Genomic DNA, 17,950 nt, shown 5'->3' with positions numbered 1-17,950 from the left:
TTTTCTCTTGGCCAGAATCCCAGGTCTAATCCCACATGCTTGTGGATTTAGGAAACAGGTGCTAAACCTTCCCATGGGACTTTGGAAGCAGTGCCACGAAGCAAGGGGAAGCTGGGGACAGAAAGGTTTGTGCTAGCCAGGAGGAAGGAGCCTAGCAGAGCTGAACAGGCTGGAGGTGGGAGCGGGGCTGGTGTAGAGGGGACAGGCCCATGCCAACTCTATCTCCTGCAGGCGGTTCCAGCTGCAGCGTATCGTGAACGTGGAGAAACGCCAGGACCGCATGCGGGGCAGCCGCTACCTGCTGGAGCTGCAGCTGCTGGAGCAGGGAGGGCGGCTCGTCCGCTTCTCCGAGTACGTCTTTGCCCAGGGTTGGCAGGGAGTTGGTGGCAATGAGGAGGAGGAGAGGAAGATGAGGAGCCTGGTGTGGGGTCGCCGGCGGCACCTGATGGCTGTGGCGAACGAGCCAGAGCTGTGCTGGCCTCAGGGCTTTTCCTGGAACCACCGTGCCATGGTTCACTTCGTGGTGCCAGGTAAGGAGGACTTGCCTCCCCAGGACACCAAGGGATGGCACAGTGGGCGGTTCCCATGAGAGCAGTCCTGGGCCAGTCTCAACAGTCTCATTTGGGTCACTTCCAATTTCTGTTCTCTCCAAGTAAAACCCCCTCAGAAATATGATAGGGCCCAAACTTCCATGGCTTGTAAGCTCAAAGAAAACTCCTGTCACATGGTGGGAAAGAACCCGCACTGATTCCTTGATTCTTTGGACCAGGTTTTCAGCCTGGGCCTGTTTCAGCATCCCTGCAAGGTTATTGGGGTTTGACAGGAGGCAAGAAGCCTTGCCTGTTGAGAAACAGCACCATCACTGAAATCAGTTTGCTTAGATTGTCTCCCTGTTGCAATACAACCAGTGAAAAACCAGGCACGTTGGGTGCTGCAGTTCATCTCTGACATGGAAGAGCTGTTCCAAGTCACTAAGGATCCCAACTTCAACATCATCATCACAGACTACAGCAGTGATGACATGGATGTAGAGAAGGCTCTGAAAAGGTCTACCTTGCACAGGTGAGAGTACTGCTTGATCACAAAAAAACCACTCACACACATATACTGCAAACACAGCACCTCTGCCAGTTTCTGTGTGTTGACCAGCCACAGCCTACTGCAGCTGGAAAACCAAAGATAACACCCACCCAGACCTTGCACATATACATGAATATATTGTTATCATGTGTGCATACACACCACGTACTGCGTGGAACAGTGTTATAGAAGTGTAAGGCAATAGCTAGTGTAGTATTCCAGCCAAATTTGTTGAATTTGTCTCTATTTTCAAGTTTGCAAGAGAGAAGACAAAGCAAGTCTCACAGTGATGGGGCAGAGGGAGGACAGACAAGAAAGCTGTGAGAAATAGGACAGGGAGCGTGGAGGCCTCTGGGGACTCCGCTTGCTCGAATAACTGTCTGGCTTACCCTACCCTGATCTGAACCAGCCTTGGCTGGTCATGTCCTTTACATACCAGTAACAGGTCTAGTCCTAGAATAGGCAGACTTTTGCTAGGTATTTCTCTCCCCTTGTTGCACAAGGAGGAAGACTCTGAGGGCATGATGGGAACTGGAACAGTGCTAAGCTTGTGTACTCACCCAGCAAAGGCTTTCCTCCTCCTTGAGAGGGTGCACGAGGTGAGGGCAGCTCCACAGCCTCATGCCTGTGGTGCTTCCTGTGCCGCTGGCACATGGGAACTGAACTTGACTTTCCCATCTGTCCCCCAGCTACCAGTACCTGAAGCTGACAGGGAATTTCGAGCGTTCTGCTGGGCTGCAGGCGGGAATAGACCTTGTGACGGTAAGTCTGGGCACCCTTGGGGTGGATACTGGTGCTGTCATTACTTTTGGTACTGTACATGCTGTTTTTAGGGAAGGGAATAGCTTGGCAGACTAGATCAAATGTAGATATATTTCCTGTCCTTCCAGAGTAAGAGTCTCACCCTGTATTCTGATGTGCCTGTGTTCTGTTTGGTTCTCAGTCCCCCTGCTGGGAGTGTCAGTCAGGAGGGAAATCAGCAGTAGCAGCTTTGTGGTACTGGCTCTACCAGGTCACAGTCGTGGTATTTCACGTTCATCGTTGAACAGCCACTCAGTGGCTGCTTTGCCAGTCTCTAGGACCTCAGTTTCTGATGCAGCAACAAATGGCTTTTTAATTGACTCCCATATCTCTGTCTTCCTGCTCCTCAAGAAAGACTTACTGAAAGTCAATCTATTTTTTTCTCAACCGGTGTGGTTCATTCCAGGACCCGCACAGCATCATCTTCCTGTGTGACCTCCACATCCACTTCCCAGCTGGAGTCATTGATTCAATCAGGAAGCACTGTGTGGAAGGCAAGATGGCCTTCGCACCCATGGTCATGAGGCTGCACTGCGGGATGTCCCCACAGTGGCCTGAAGGTAAGAGGGAGTGGAGCCTCTTTGGCTCAGACCTTGGGGAATGGGGAAAGAAGCAGGGTGTCTGCCACCTCTAGATTTGTTCCTCTGATGTTGTTGAGGTCTGAAGCTTGAGGTGCTTCCAGGTCCACAAAGTGAGGGTGTGTTAAATGTGGTTTAACAGCATCAGGTACCTGGAATTTGAGATCAAAAAGCTAGCAGAGCCCTTTGTATGACGTTTCTCCTGGTCATCTCCTGGGGCTCTTTATGGATTTAAGGACCTTGGAAAACCCTTACTTTTCTCCCTTCTGTCCATTTCTCTCTTTTCTTAGAGGGCACAGCCTGTCCAGAGGAGACCTGGTAGAGCAGGGGCGAGGGAAACCAACCCAAGTCAGAGGGGGGAAAGTGGCATAGATCATCTTAGCATGGGATTTTCTTTAGACAGAGGTCGCCACCCGGAGCCATTCAGGCACAAGGCAACTCTATGAAGCTGGGACAGTCCAGAAGATTTTGGAGGCTCTGCTAACAAGTTGATAGGACAGCCCATGCTGTCTATCCTCAAGCCTTTCTCACTTCCCAGAGCTGGTTGGAATGGTCGGCTCTGCCTTGCTGCTGAGTTCACTCTCTGGTGTCAACATCATGCTAAAAGTAGTTTGAATCTCTCTCTGGCATCTCTGCTGGAGTCATCAATGGTTCCAAGCACCAACATACCTGTGCCTCTTTTGTGCTCTCCTCAGGCTACTGGGAGGTGAATGGGTTTGGTCTCCTGGGCATATACAAGTCTGACCTGGACAAGATCGGAGGCATGAACACAAAAGAGTTTCGAGACCGCTGGGGAGGAGAGGACTGGGAACTCCTGGACAGGTAAGCATCCATTTTCATTGTTCATGTGCTCAGGAAGGGAGACCCATTGGATCTTGGAAGACCAGTGACCACAGGAGTGGGGATATAAGGAGTCTGAGATGACTGCTGCCATAAGCTTGATCAGTGAGGGAGAGTCTTTGAGCCTGTCCTGACCTCAAACCTAGTAGGTTAGGAGACACAAAACACTCTCCTACAGCCACTAGTAAGAGAAGAGCCATTTTCTGATGCCTTAGTGCCACACTGCTGGTTGGCGACGTACAGATCAGGCGCTGATGATTGTGAAGGCTTTCTCCTCTTCCAGCAGTGCAGCACACAGTCTGGGTCCCTCAGACTTCCCATATAATATTTATCAATTGTCCAGAAGACGAACTGTTGGAGAAACATTTAAAGGTCACAAGGTACAGTTACAATTTCCGAGAAGTTTGTAGTGAGGGATCTCTGCTGGACAAATCCTAGGCCTCTGGGTTTGTAGTTCTAGGCTTTGGACCCTGTCCTGTCTTTTCTGACAGCTGACTACAGAAAAGACTGGCATCCTGAGCAATCCTGTGCTACCAGCTGTCTTTTTCTCCTAGCCTGGTATGTGCAGGCACTCCTGACCAGTCCTGCCCTCAAGGGTGCATAAACACTCACCAAGTGTCATTAAATGCCTGCTTATGGATACGAGATACCCCTGAGCTATTCTGGACTATCCAATTGATTTGTAGTCTCTTGTCAACAGCACAACTTAAAAGAGTTTTCCTGGGGCTGAGCCCCCCCCAGTATCTTTGCGATCAAGTTTTCTCTGAGTCTACCCTTCTTTCTGCCAGGATCTTACAGGCTGGGCTGGAAGTGGAGCGTCTCTCCCTGAGAAACTTTTTCCACTGGTTTCACTCAAAGCGGGGCATGTGGAACCGACGCCAGCTGAAGACACCGTAGCCTTCAACCCCACAGCTGTTCGGCGGCACCGTCCACCATCTCATCTAGATGTGCACTTTACTGAGGCACACAGCAGAGCACACAAACTCTTCCTCTGCCTCCAGAGCCCTCTGATGGGATGGCACAGCAAGGGAAGGGGTGATCAGGCTGGTGGAGCAGGAGCTTCTCTTCTGAGCCATTGTGTCCAAGACGTGGGATCCATGTCTGGCTGGGAAGGTGTGCAGGGGAGATGTCGACAAGGGAAGGACTCGCATTTCCTGCCGTGCAGTCTGGTGGATGGTACAGTGGGAGAGGTGCCATATTTCCTGTTGAGTCTTGCACCAAACAAACACAAATCCCAGCTAAGCCCAGAATGGTTTATTTAGAGCAATGCAGCTTCTCTTTCAATACTTGAATGAAAAAAGAAAAAAAAAAAGAAAAAACCACAACCCTCCCCATTTCCCCTCCTTCCCTATCTCTTCAGTATCCATGATTTTGGACAGGGGACCAAAGTTCTCTGGACTGTATTGCATCCACATGCCCATGTGTTGACCCAAGGAAATCTGGATATGGAGGAGCTAATAGGCACTTTAGGCTGCTGGTGCTTAGACGTTTCTCTGTGCTTTTCACTTTAGTCATGAAAAACTGTGCTCATATTCAGCAAATTATGGGCCATAGATGGAGATGCAAATACATTTCCCTTCCAAGAGCCATGTTTGCCTGTAGCTGGGTGAGCTGGTGAGGGTGATGTTACAATTCCACCTAAATTATTGATCCACTTCCTGAGGATAGTGGAGGGGTTATACAGAGAAGCTAGGAGGGCATCTCAGGAGGAACTTTGCAGCCTTATCTGACAGACATGTGTTTGTCCTAATAATATCAGGGAAACCCTAGCAGGGAAGAAGTGGCAATATTTTAGTAGTTGAAATATTGTGATTTTTGTCAGAAGAGGAGACAGAGTATTCTGCTCTCAAAATCCTGTACATTTATGCAGCATCTAAAAGTTAATTTAATAAGTTATGGCCTCACAGTTGTGTCTTGTCCTAGTTTGACTCTTATGTAGAGAGCAGGCTTCGTGGTTGAAGAACCAGCACAGCTCTTGGTGCTTCATCTCTGAAACAGCCCTGGGAGCTCTGGCCTGATACAGAGGAGGTGACCTCAGGTCTTGGCACATGCACTGGATGTAAAGAACAGTGAGGACGGAAGAGGGTTGAGGAATAAAAGGATAGGCAGACCCATGCTGTCATTGATGCAAGACCTGTGGAAAGAGCCCACAGCTGGCCTGATGCTACAGGAAATTCTCATCCCCTAAAACTCCTGTTAATACAAGGCAAGATTTTTTTTTCCCTGTAACCATTTTAGAAGACTATATACACCCAGAAATCCCAGCACACTCAGGACTTTACACTGGAGCTCCAGTGGTCCCCGTACCATCCTAAAAAGGCTGCTACTGGTCTCAAGCTTGAGGGGAGAATGTGACATAGAATGCTGCTCTTGGGGCCCAGCTCTGTAGGGAGTTGTTGAGAAGTGAGTAATGGAGGTATGTAGAATACAAGCAATGCTGACATGGTACTTGATTTTTTTTTTTTACTTTTTGCTGATGGAGTCATTCATTTGTTACTGGTTCTGTGGTGCTTGACAAGTCCATCAAGTTCCACTATTGTAGAAAACTGAACATGCAAGTTCTGGCACGTGAGATAGAAATCTTGTCAAATCATCAGCTTGCATCAGTCTGGGTTTTGTGACTGATGGAGTTAGAAGAAAGCAACCAGATAGAAGAAAGTTTTGCTGTGCAGTGTGCAGCCATGGTAAGAAGTAGACAAAAGACAGCTGTGTCTCTGACTCCACAGAGCATTTGCCAGAATGGAGACACTGAGTATCCCAGAAGAGGCAGCCTTAGCCATCTGCCCAAGCCAGAGCAGTCTTCCTATTGAGGGAAAGTACTTTACCCATGTAGATACTAAGAAATTAGTTACTACAGCTGGGGTGAGAGGAAACAGGCTGACAACAGTCAACTTTTCTTTTCTTTTTTTTTTTTTTCCCAAGAAAGTGTAATAGGAGTTTAGGAGGCCAGGGCCTTGTGATGCAATGTTGCAATAAGCTCTGTTTCTGCCTGGAATGTGCAGTGTCAGTCATGCCCTCGGTGCATGTCAGAGCCTGTGCTTCACTCAAAACACAGGAACAGCCCCACGAGTGTGCAGGTGAGCTGCTTTCCAGGCTCCAGGACTGCGCCTCCACAGCCTGTCCAGGCTGGCTCTGTCACGCAATCCCTGTGGAATGGGGAGAGGCTATCGGGAAGGGCGAATGCCGGGACACAGTGAGGCAATAGCAGGACCAGCTGTCTGGCCCCATCAGGCTGAGAACAGCATGATGCCCAGTTTGCAGATGGAGAGCTGATGGATTCAGTGGCAGCCTGTAAGTCAGGCACAGGGAGGGAGGGTTATTTGTACCATGTGCTTTCACATCTGGCTCTAGATGTGGTCTGCAGCACCTAAAGTCAGCAGCTGGCTTTCATCTCCAGGCGCTGACAAGAATTAGGTGCATCCAGAAGGTAACTCACTTGCCTTAATGATGATATGAGTAGCCCCTCTTCCCCACCAGAGAGGACAGTCATCAAAGAGTGGACTGGAAAGCAGCGCTCATTGCAGCACTGCCAGCAGAATTTGAAGATTTTGCCTCCATTTTTCAGCTGAGACTGTGCTCCTTCCTTCATACCTTGTAACCCAGGCCAGTGTCAAGCAGAACTACCTCGTGAGGGCTCCTTGGTGGAGATGTAAGGAGTTAGTGGTTTTCAGTCCCGTTTCCTGATGGCCAGTGTCCCTACTGTCAAAGCTGCCATCTCAAATGTTCTTTCCTTTCTACCACAGTGGGAATTCTCAGTTGGTATTTAAGCATTGCTGTAGTAAACGTGATTAATACTAATTGGCACTAGCTGGCAGTCTCCATGGAGGAGCTTGGAGAGCCCATGGGGACAAAAGCTGTCTTCCAGCCCACATGCTCAAAGACCAGTGCAGGTAGAGAGAGAGGGGGCTACACTCTCCTCAGTTTGCCAACCAGCAGCAAACCTTGCAGGAGCAGTGCTGGGCTTTGCTCTGGGGGTGTTGCCCCTCTTCCAAAACAACCTGCGGTTTTTCTCCCCAGACAGTCACGGAGGCAGGGAGAGCAGGAAGCCCAGCAGGAGCAGGTAGTCCTACAGCCATGTAGTGAAAGGACACAGCCAGCCAGGGTAGTGGCCAGACCAGAACCACAGGGGTTTGCCCCATCACTAGTGTTGCATGTCTTGCATCATCTCTGGGTCCAGCACAGCTCCCAGAGGGAAGAGGGAACCTGGCTTCACCATGGCCAGGAAGCTGACTCCCTCCAGCAACTGATCACATTTCTCTCGCTAGGATCTCTTTAGGAAGCTGTGCTGAGTTTCTGACCTTGATGTGCATCCTGGCTGTGTCCTGCCTCAAAGGCAGGAGGAAGTCAGTAGCTTGGGATTTTCCATGCATCAGACAGGAGCAACCTGCTCCAGAAGCTCTCTGGCTGGGGAGATGATGGGCTATGGTTCAAGGGAGACCTTCTCTGGGGTAGGATGTGACCAGGCTGTGGGGCCTGGGCCCCCAAGTGTGTGGTGCAGGGCAAGGAGGCTCTGCCTAGAAATGTGACTGTCTTCAGGACTGTGAACTGTGGGGCTGGGGCTTGTTTTGCATGTCAGCAAAGGGAACGAAGAAGGGCTGGCTTTTATTCTGAGCAAAATGTTTTGTGTGAAAATTATAATGTGATTTGTTTTGTCATTGTCTTAATGTTTGCCCAGTATGAACATCTCTTCTTATTGCCTACAAATGTCTGAAGTTGATTGTTTTTTAGATACAGATGCCTTGTGTTGAGAATCTGAGTTGTACCTTTGAATTACCTGCCTTAAAGTGGCTCTGTGCCTTCAAGACAACTCCTGGGCCACCTCTCTGTTGGAGCTGGGAGTTATACAGATTCTCCCTCATGTTTTATAAATACATTGTCTTCCTACAAGAGCTCGCTTCTGTCTGTGTGTTACTTGCAACCACATCACCATGCAGCAGGGATTAGAAACCAGGTGTTGCTCTTCTGTCTTCATATAATCAAAAGCATAGGCAATACCAGAGAGACAGATCACACTCTGCCCAAGGCAGCAAGAGCTCTGCAGCAGGAAGTGAGTGGGAGATGCAGCAAGCAAGGTTAGCCAGGAGTGAGACCTGTTTCAGTCCTTCTAGGTCTGCAGAAAGTGGGATGGCAACACAGTATTTCTCCTGTCTTCCTGGTTTTGTCATGTGGAACAAGGTGGAAACACTGAACAAATACACATCCCACCAAAGCACGGCTGTGATGTGATCATAGAGAATGTGGAAAAAAAGTGATCCTCCTTGCAAGCAGAGGAAAATTGCTGGAGAAGACCGCAGGTGAGAGCCTAGACCCAGGTTTGGTGCTTGGCACAGTCTACACAAATGAGAGGTCAACTCTTTCACAGCAGCTGCTTATTTAGATTCAATTTTGGCCCATTTTTGCTTCAGCTGTGTGTTGAGTATCAAAAGCTTGGCAGGAATGGGAGTCAGACATGGAGAGGGGAAAAGGCAGCCAAGGTTGCTAATGAGTCTGATTTCATTATAATGAGAAATTATTATTATTAAAGATGATGGGGGAAAAATATTCTGATGTGCTGCCAGTCTTTTGCTTGTCTGGGATGAGTGACAGGAAGCCTTCTCTGCTCAGGCAGGCCTCATGTACTGTCATACCTGATCTAGTAGCTCTCTGAAACAATGATGAAGTTAAGATCTGGTAAGGAAATTCCCCTCACTGCTTCTTTCCCAGCTGAACCTTTTCTTTTTTTCCCTCTCTTTACATTCAGTCATCAATGCTAATTGCTTTGCCTGCTGCTCCATGAAGCAACGAGTCCTAGGGTTTGGGATCTGCACACGGAATGCATAACATTTTACCTTTTCATGAACCCAGCTGGCCAGTAGTGGCTGAGAGCCCTTAGCTTGTGGTTTTGCTTTGCCTACAAGCTTGGTTACCCCTACAGTGAAGCCTTTTTCTAGAGGAGAGCAGGATAACAGTCTTCCCAGAAACATCCACCCCTGTCTGCTGTCAGTCTTGGCACAGAGCAAGAACTGAGTTCAGCAGCAAATTCAGTGTCACTCCAGACCTGTCATCTCCCAGATAAAGTGGAGGACAAGTCTTTGCCTGCTTCACTAAACAGACCCAAGACCGTGCTCAGCTTTGCCACTTTAAATTCTGGTAAATACATAACTGGTATTTTCCACCCTCCTCTTTTTATGCAACTTTCCTTCAGCTGCCAAAAAATCAGTTGCAGGTACCAGCTGATGCTGGCCCGTGGCCTTACCCACCACCTTCTGAGCAAAATGATTCACACCCTCTCCAGAAAAAAGCACCACCTGTGACTTACAGTGAAATTTAGGTCTGTAAAGCCAAATACAAAATACAAATGAAATCTGTCTGTATCTATTTCTAAGTGTCGGACACTTCCACTAGCTCCTGAAGACCACTATGAGGACGTTTTCATGGCATTTCTGTCTCAGTGGTAGCAAGGATATGCAAAATTAAAAATCCATATTGAACTCTGATTTTGCAGTACAATGAAAAAAATCATTTAATAATCAGAAGCGCATGTAATTGTTTCAACAGGTTTACACAAGGCTATTAAAATATCCATTTCTTAGCATGACTACAAAGTTAAATTTAGAATCAAAAATTTTTACTCCTTTAAAAAAATCTAGAAACTTGTTAATTCAAAGGATCTTTTTTTTAAGGAAAATTCCTACAAGGGAATTTCCAGCATTGTCAATATAAAATCAATATATTTTAAAAGATTTGTATTACTGATAAGACCGTAAACTATAATGGTGATTATTTAATGAAGTAATACACTATGTAACTGTCATTTCTCATTGTGGCAATAAGCCCAGACTGTTTCCTTATGTATAATGTTTCTTCATTTTCTACTAATACTGTCAGGCCATTCTGACATCATTCCTGATAGGTCCCTGATGATGACATCAGACCATAATAAGTATTTTTTCTCATTGTTAATACTCCAATGCTGGAAGTACCTGATTGTTTTCTTAACTGTGTTGCATTTAATTTTAAACAACTAGGAAAACATTTGAACTGGTTTAACTATGTTGACGTGCACACACTTTTCTGTCCTCCCATGAGAACTTTTTTTAGTATGAGAAACCCATTCCAACACTTGGGATGTAAACTATTAGATAGAATTGCTTTAAGGAGAGAGACTTATATTTGAGACAAAAAAAAAAAGCTGGACTCATTTATTTAGCCTACAAAGTAAATCATTCAGTCTTCTCTACTGAATAAGCCAATATTGAATATGTGAAGCAGTAAGAGATGAGATTTACAGAACTGTGCTTTGAAACCATGTACCTGCTGCTATTCCCTTGCAAAGTTTGCTCTAGCTTGGAAAGGTGATGTTTCCACCCCTTCAGAACAGCAAAAGCATTACAGGAGGGGGCCAGTATACCATGACACACACAGAGTTTTGAAAGTTTAACCCAGTTTTCTGGATTTGTTGATGGGCTCCTGCTGATGTCAGTGAAGATGTAGAGGAGGAGAGCTTTTCCTTCCAGCTGCACTCCTCAGATCCTGCAGGGAAGATAAGAAATGCCAGTAAGGTCAGAGCAGGCTCCTCTGTGCTGTGTAGCCAGAGAGGAGCAGTCACAGCACACTGGGTCACTCGACACCATGACCACCCCTACACGTGTGGACTGCTGCTCTTCAGCGCTTACACCCTTCTGGATCCCAAGCAAGCAGTGTTTTTATAGAGGCTTTTGACCTTTGCATCCCTCCTCATCATATCAGGTGTCTATTGAGCTTTCCTGTTGGCTGTTGCCCCAGTATATTGCATTTAAACTGTGTTTACATGTTGCAGGCCATGTTAGCAAGAGCTGTGACCTTTACTTCTTGACCTAAGAACGTGTCATTCCCTCACTGACCTGACATGGGAACCCAGGTATTTGGTTGGACTCTTATTAACAAGACTGTTGAAAATGAGCACTGGATTCTTAAAAGAGTCCCTGCCAAACCACACTGGCTGTTGAGAAGGGCTCTTTTACCCTGGCCTAACCAGCATGTTCCTTTTCTTCTGCCAAGTGCTGCCATCTCTGGATACCTCCCAGAAGGCATTTTCTTTCCCAAGTTTAGCTCCCATCCACAACTGCAATTTGTATCTAGCATGAAGTCTGCAGTCTTCCAAAAACCACTTGCTGCTGAGAAATCCCAGCAACTGAGATGTTTGGTGGTCTTGCTTTAAAGGAGAAATCCTGTTTCTCTGAGGGAATTTCTTCAGTGGCCCCAGATTCTTGTGGGACAGCAACATGCCTCTAGACAGGCTTTGTTAATTTGTGCATCTTTGCCTTCTCCACCTTACAATGATATTTTCTGAAATTGAGAGCCCTCCCAGGGGCCGGCAGTGGTGGGAGCTCACCCCTTTCTTACCTGACTCTGTACCCCATGACTTAGTAAGGTCGAAAATTCCTGTTAGGGTAGAGGCCAGTCTTCTGTACTCCAAAGGCTGTGATGAAGATGTTGAGGATGACTGTGATGAAGATGAGAGCTGTGGCAGCGTTGTTGAGAATATTCAAGCGGGGTTGCTTTGCAATGTCATTCAGGTTCAAACGAGCTGTGCAATACAGTGCAAAAAGAGAGGGAGGTTTGCAGATTGACTCCAAGTCCCCCAGCCCCTGCAAACTTTCCCTGCCTGGTGAATGTCCGTGATGGCCCTGGGCACTGAAGCCACAGAGTGCGGGGAATAGTCCCAGGAATTTAACAGGAGCCACAACTTGCTCTAAGATGATGTAGAAGAATGGAGCAGAGAAAAACACTTTTTTTTTTTTAATGTCATGTATTGTTTTGCCGTGGAGGTGCCATGGCCCTGCAGTGGGTCAACCCTAAATAGCCAAGTTACCACTGCACACGAGCCAGATGTGTGCCATGCCCCCTGTGCTGCATGGCCATGGGACATGGCGAGGGAAGGCTGTGTGACATGAGAGACAAGGTCAGCAATGTTGTACTTGGGTTGGGAGGCCGGTTCCTCTATGACACCCAGATCTCATATATGTGATCTGACACAGCTATCAACTCCCTCCTCACCCACAGACCAGAAGGTGTCTGGGTACATAAATGGGATCATCCCTAGCTGATGGACACTGACCTGTTCAGACAACAGGAATTCAGGTTTACAGGGGTTGTCTGGCCAATAAACCATGTAAACAGCAGCCTTGTAGCTCCCTGCTCTCAGCTGTGGTCCCCTGTCCCCTTTCTCCTCATAGCTGGCTCCATCCACCACAGCTGCCACCAGGAAAGGCTGTGGCATGTGGGGCAGGGGAAGGAACACATCACAGGATTTCCCATAGCCTTCAATCCTCTGTCCCACATAAAAGCCCACATAGGATATACAGGAAAATGCAGCGTTCTGCAGGCTTTTAATACTGAGCAGTGTTGGAGGTGGAAATATAGCAACTCCTGTATCAGATGGAGCACTGGGGAAGCCTGTCTGAAATGCTGATGTTAATATACTGTCTGTAGGGCACTAGGAGAACAGTGGAATTGGTTAAAGTGGGGTTAATATAGGAAATACCTCTGCCTAAATTGTTCTGTTAAGTCACAGCTCAAGTGAGCCTAAAAGCTCAAGGCTAAAATGTAGTGTCTGCAAGAGCTACATGAAAGAGCATATAACAGCAAGGGCAGCAAATGGCCCACCTTGGCCAAAACCCAGGTCTTTTACTGTGACAGAGGGTCAGCAGTGAGAAAGTGAAGGAAGAGTTGTGCTCAGAGATGTTGTGCAAGTGAAAAACAACCCACTCACCACTTTGAAAAGCGGTGACACAGACCTCCCTACCACCCGCATCAAGCTGCCTTCAACCCTTCTGCAGCTCTGGTTGGAGCCAGAAGGGAATGATTTGGGAGAAGAGGCTTCTCCCTTCCACCCCCACACCAGGCAAGCCATGGGGTTCTCTGCCCCTGCAGCACCCTGCGAGGGTGCACAGCCTTCAGTGGCCACCTTACCAGTGATGATGAGGAGAATCCCAATCATCACCTGGAAGAAGAGGGAGATGCTGATGAGCACAATGAGGGTGGCGTAGTACTGGAAGGACGTCCCTTGCTCCAGCACAGCTTTGAGCTGTGTGACGTTGGCCATGAACAGCGCCACATCCAGCATGCTCTCGGCCACGCTCTTCTTCGTCGCGTAGTGGTTGATGTTCATCGGCCCGTTGATCCGGAGATGAGGATTCACACCCTGGGGGGACAGGAGAAATCCCATGAACTGGTGATACTGCTAAACCAGCAGACACGTCTGTGCCACACAGGGTGCTGCCTCCTCCTTGGGGTTTGTCTAGAAAGCCTGGGAAGGAGTCAAAGTTGAGTGTTTTAAACGTGTCGAGAGCACCCAGTTTCCCCTCAGAGTCACCTCATGGTATTAATAGGGACAAGATACTTGCAGTGATCAAGAGCTCTGCAAGGTTTAAAAAATACTGGGTATTTTTGTGGAAAACAAGCTCGTCCAGAGTTACAATAACGTAGATTATCCAAAGCCAGGGGTTTTGCAAAGAATATTAAATTCTCCTCCTTCAGGGCACAGACAAGCCTCAAACTTACAGGGGGTTAGAGGGAGATCTTCTCTTTGGGTCGGGTGTTGTGTTTGATGTCATTATCAGTGATCTGGATGAGAGGATTGAGTTTGCAGGCCACACCACACTGGGCAGGAGTGTTGCTCTGCTGGAGGATACAAAGGCTCTGCAGAGGGATCTGGACAGGCTGGATCAATGAGCTGAGGCCCATTTCATGAGGTTCAACAAGATGAGAGCTGGGTCTTGCACCTGGGTCACAACAACTTCATGCAGCACTACACACTTGGGTAAGAGAGGCTGGAAAGCTCCCTGACGGAAAAGGGCCTGGGGCTGCTGGCTGAACACAAGCTGTCAGTGTGTCCAGGTGGCCAAGAAGGCCAATGGCATCCTGGCCTATATCAAAAATAGTGTGGCCAGCACAACCAGAAAAGAGATCATCCCCCTGCACTGGGCACTGGTGAGGCCGTATCTTGAATGCTGGGTTTGGTTTTGGGCCCCTCACTACAAGAAGGATGTTGATGTGCTGGAGCGAGTCCTGAGAAGGGCAACAAAGCTGGTGAAGGTTCTAGAGAGTAAGTCCTATAAGCAGCTGAGGGAGCTGGGGGAGGTTATCCTGGAGAAAAGGAGGCTCAGGGAAGACCTCATCACTCTCTACAACTCCCTGAAAGGAGATTGCAGCCGAGCAGGGGCCAGTCTCTTCTCTCAAGACAAGCAGTTGTCCTATTGACAAGCAATAGGTCAAGAAGAAATGGCCTCAAGTTGCACCAGGAGAGGTTTAGATTGGATATTAGGAAAAGATTTCTCTAACAAAAGGCTTGTCAGGTACTGGAACCGACTGCCCAGGGAAGTGGTTGGGTCACCATGCCTGGAGGTATTTAAAAGACATGTAGATGTGGCACTTGAGGACATGGTTTAGTGGTGGTCTTGGCAGTACTAGGTTAATGGCTGGACTTGATGATCTTAAAGATCATTTCCAACCTAAGGAGTTCTGTGATTCTCTGAACATTTTTTGCTGGCTTCTGTCTTAGACAAGGTGCTAGAGCAGATGGGATGATCCACTTTCTTGTTTTTGAAACCAAGAGCAGTATTTCTTCAGGACATCAGGCACCGAAATGCAACAAGACAAGGGGTGGGATCCATCACACCTGACTTTAATCATTCAGGCACATTTTTTTGTCAATGGAAAGAAACAGCTATTTGTAAGAGCCAAATCACCTGGTTGCCTTTAATCTAGTTGCAAGATGTAGGTAATTTGGCTAAGCCATCCACCTTTTCTCTGTGTTTCTCTTAGTGAGTTCACCTGTTAGCTGTCTTGACCCAAGTGATGAAAAAAATCAAAAAGTCAGAAAAGTGGATGATAATTTTCAATTCAGCATCATAGGCTGGTAATAAACCACCAGCAAAGGCAACAATTACAAAAGATTTGGATCTATCTGCAGTAAGCTATGCTCTTCTTATCTTAAAAAGAAAAAAACCCCAACACTTAGATATATCAGACAGACTTTGGTTCTGGGTAATTAGCCTCCTGTCAGCTGTGGTAAAGACCAGCAGCCTTGCCCTCAGCACTGGCTGATGGGAACCCTTTAAAACCAGAGGTAAAGGCCAGGCTGGGCCTGAGGGGCCTTCTTTTGCTCGAAGTGGTGGGAGAGATTTCTTGAGATGCATTCTGGAAATACCTACATCAAATGGTAAGTGCTTTTTTTCATCTCTTTGTACTAGATAAAGTAGAAAATGTAGTCTTTCCTCCATGCTCTAGGCAGGACGCTAGGGAAGGGTCATGGCTAGTGCTTTATGGTGTGGTCTTGGGTTTCTTTGTGCATCCCTGTGCAAGAGTGGCTTTCTCTGTGCCAGGAGAGTGTGAGCAAAACCAGTGATCCTGGGAGAGCATTGTATGTGGTCGTGTGTCCAATGCTGAAGTCAGAATTCAGTTTTGAAAGGGGGTTGTGGCCCCAGTCTGGTGGTCACCTTCACGTGACAAAGCCACGTATGAAAAAGTGAGCAGGAAAGACTGTGTCTGTTCTGACCTATTGGTGAACTGTGATCCCTGAGAAGTGGCTAGCTAGGGGTAGGAAAGGGCTTTGGGTGATCTTTTTTTTTTTTTTTAATATGATCACTTAAAATGTAATTCTTGCAGTTTCTGACAGTGATATTACTGTGGTTAAGTGGTTCTTTTGCAAAGCTTGTATTTCTTGCTGTGGAAGGTAGAAGTTAAAAGATACTGTAAGGAGGCAAAGAACTCCAAGGCAGTGTGTAGGTGTTCAAGACTTAAACATTACAGTGTGGTGTCAGGGGCAGCATAGAGGCAACTTGCATCTTGAGGAAAGGAGGCCAGCAAAAGGCCAGATCCTGTGAACAGATTTTAAAAATATTTACTGAGGTACTACTCCCTCTCAGTTGGCCTAAAAGCACATGATCCTGTTGAAACAGAGAGGAACTAATATGAAATGATGCAAGGTTTGTGATTTGATCCCTCTCATGTGCTGTTTTCCTTCTTCCTGAGGAATCAGCCCTCTTCCTTGCAGCATCACAAGGCTGAGCATTGATAATTTATCTCTGTGTAATGATGAGTTAAGGGTGCGAGAACAAGGACGCTGTACAAACAGGACAGAGCTTTTGTTAAATGAGTGACTGGTACAAGGAGGCTGAGACATCTGTTTCTAGTTGCTTACGTGGAGAAAAATAAAGCAAGTCAGGAGCTCTTGTTGAATGAAAACACGTCCTCCTTTTGAGCTGCCCCCGTGCTCCTTTACCTGGAGTGTGAAATGGAGCAGAGTTGCAACACACTGAGCTCTGTGTCCCAGATGATCAGGCAATGAAAAAAGACAGCTTTCCTGTGGGTTTCTCTTGCATGGATGAACGTGACAGCATGTTCCTGTTTGGGACATGAAAACACAGGCAGGTACTGCTCTCCTATGTGGAGTAACTGGAAGTGGGAAACCTTTGCAATGGAAAAGGTGTGACTCCAGATTCAAAGCTCTCTCAGTCCAGACAGATCCAGAAAGATTGCCAAAAGGATAAAGGCTGATGAAAGCTGGACACGAAACTTGAGTAGCTTAAGATCTGTGATGGGTGGCCCCCAGCACCCCCTGGCTACAACCTCCTTTCAGGTAGTTGTAGAGAGAGATGAGGTCTCCCTTGAGCCTCCTCTTCTCCAGGCTGAACAACCCCAGCTCCCTCAGCTGCTCCTTGTAGGACCTGTGCTCTAGTTCTTTCACCAGCTTCATTGCCTTTCCGTTGACACACTCCAGCACGACACACTTAAGATGCAAGGAAAAGTTAGAGAAATCCAGGGGTTTTATGGCTTTGGCCCTCAGTGTTCTGTCTAGTCCAGCAGCTAGAAATGGAAGCCTGACGTCTCAAATAAGGAGAGGCTTAAACAAACCAGGAGTCTTCAGAGACCTGGCATTTGGATTAATGCAGGGGGATGGATTTGCTTGGGATGCCTGTGCCATAGCTGTCACCAGTGAACTACTGTGTCTGTGGGGTTTGAATGTGTGGTTGTGACTTTTTTTTTAGCTGCCAGACTGCTTGCACAGCTTTCTGAAGACCATTTTTGCTTTTGCTTTGTTTAAAAGTTCGGTCCTGTAAACTGCTGCAGCTCAGGAGCTGATTCACAAGCAGCTTGGGTTTCCCTGTAGCAGGATTGGCCAGACAGCTGTGGGAGGTTGTGTGGGATCACTGAGGAGATTATGATTCCCTTTTGGCAAACAGAACCCTAAGTCAAGTCACAGGACGTACCTGAAGGCTCATCAAAGTGATTAATGTCATCAGGCTAGAGCTGGTGTCTTTCTAGTCACTTTGAAAGCGTTCCCCTTGGGAAAGTGGAGATCACTGCCTTTTCTCTATAATGTGTCAAAGAAAGGGAACCTGGATCTGGCAGTCAGACACCAAGTTCATCTTGAAAGCGTTGTTGCAGAGCCAGCATGTCTGCTGGAAAACAGCACCTACCAGTAAGCAGCACTTTCCCAAGATGGGGATCTGTCACTATAGCCCACTCTTTAAGAGTAGGGAAACTGGGACTTGAAAAATTCCATCCCGGTCATGCAACAGTGCTGGATGAACTGGTGCTGGAGCTGATCTCCTGTGCCCCATTTCTGGATGTTTTGGCTTTCCATGTGAAACAGCCTCTTTCCCTGCAAAGACTCTGCTGTCTTC

At 47.4% G+C, this 17,950-nt stretch overlaps 2 protein-coding genes across 2 annotated transcripts in view; one reads left to right on the top strand and one right to left on the bottom strand.

Annotated features, from left to right (window-relative positions):
* B4GALNT3 (beta-1,4-N-acetyl-galactosaminyltransferase 3) overlaps window positions 1-8,188 on the top strand; it is a 32,353-nt gene extending 24,165 nt beyond the window's left edge. Inside the window, exons 15-20 of the mRNA XM_027668574.1 lie at window positions 232-530; window positions 909-1,062; window positions 1,770-1,842; window positions 2,288-2,441; window positions 3,155-3,281; window positions 4,088-8,188. Coding sequence (XP_027524375.1) covers window positions 232-530; window positions 909-1,062; window positions 1,770-1,842; window positions 2,288-2,441; window positions 3,155-3,281; window positions 4,088-4,196 — 916 coding nt within the window. The 3' untranslated portion in view covers window positions 4,197-8,188. The remainder of the gene's footprint in view (window positions 1-231; window positions 531-908; window positions 1,063-1,769; window positions 1,843-2,287; window positions 2,442-3,154; window positions 3,282-4,087) is intronic.
* A 1,600-nt stretch (window positions 8,189-9,788) lies between these two features.
* Window positions 9,789-17,950, bottom strand: part of NINJ2 (ninjurin 2) — a 47,824-nt gene continuing 39,662 nt past the window's right edge. Inside the window, exons 2-4 of the mRNA XM_027668562.1 lie at window positions 13,233-13,464; window positions 11,664-11,847; window positions 9,789-10,811 (exon numbers count right to left, since the gene is read on the bottom strand). Coding sequence (XP_027524363.1) covers window positions 11,684-11,847; window positions 13,233-13,464 — 396 coding nt within the window. The 3' untranslated portion in view covers window positions 9,789-10,811; window positions 11,664-11,683. The remainder of the gene's footprint in view (window positions 10,812-11,663; window positions 11,848-13,232; window positions 13,465-17,950) is intronic.

This window comes from Corapipo altera, unplaced genomic scaffold (assembly GCF_003945725.1).
Source record: "Corapipo altera isolate COAL_440 unplaced genomic scaffold, ASM394572v1 1, whole genome shotgun sequence".
NCBI lineage: Eukaryota > Metazoa > Chordata > Aves > Passeriformes > Pipridae > Corapipo > Corapipo altera.
The sequence above is the reverse complement of the archived record's forward strand: the minus strand, read 5'-3'. Positions and strand labels throughout refer to the sequence as shown.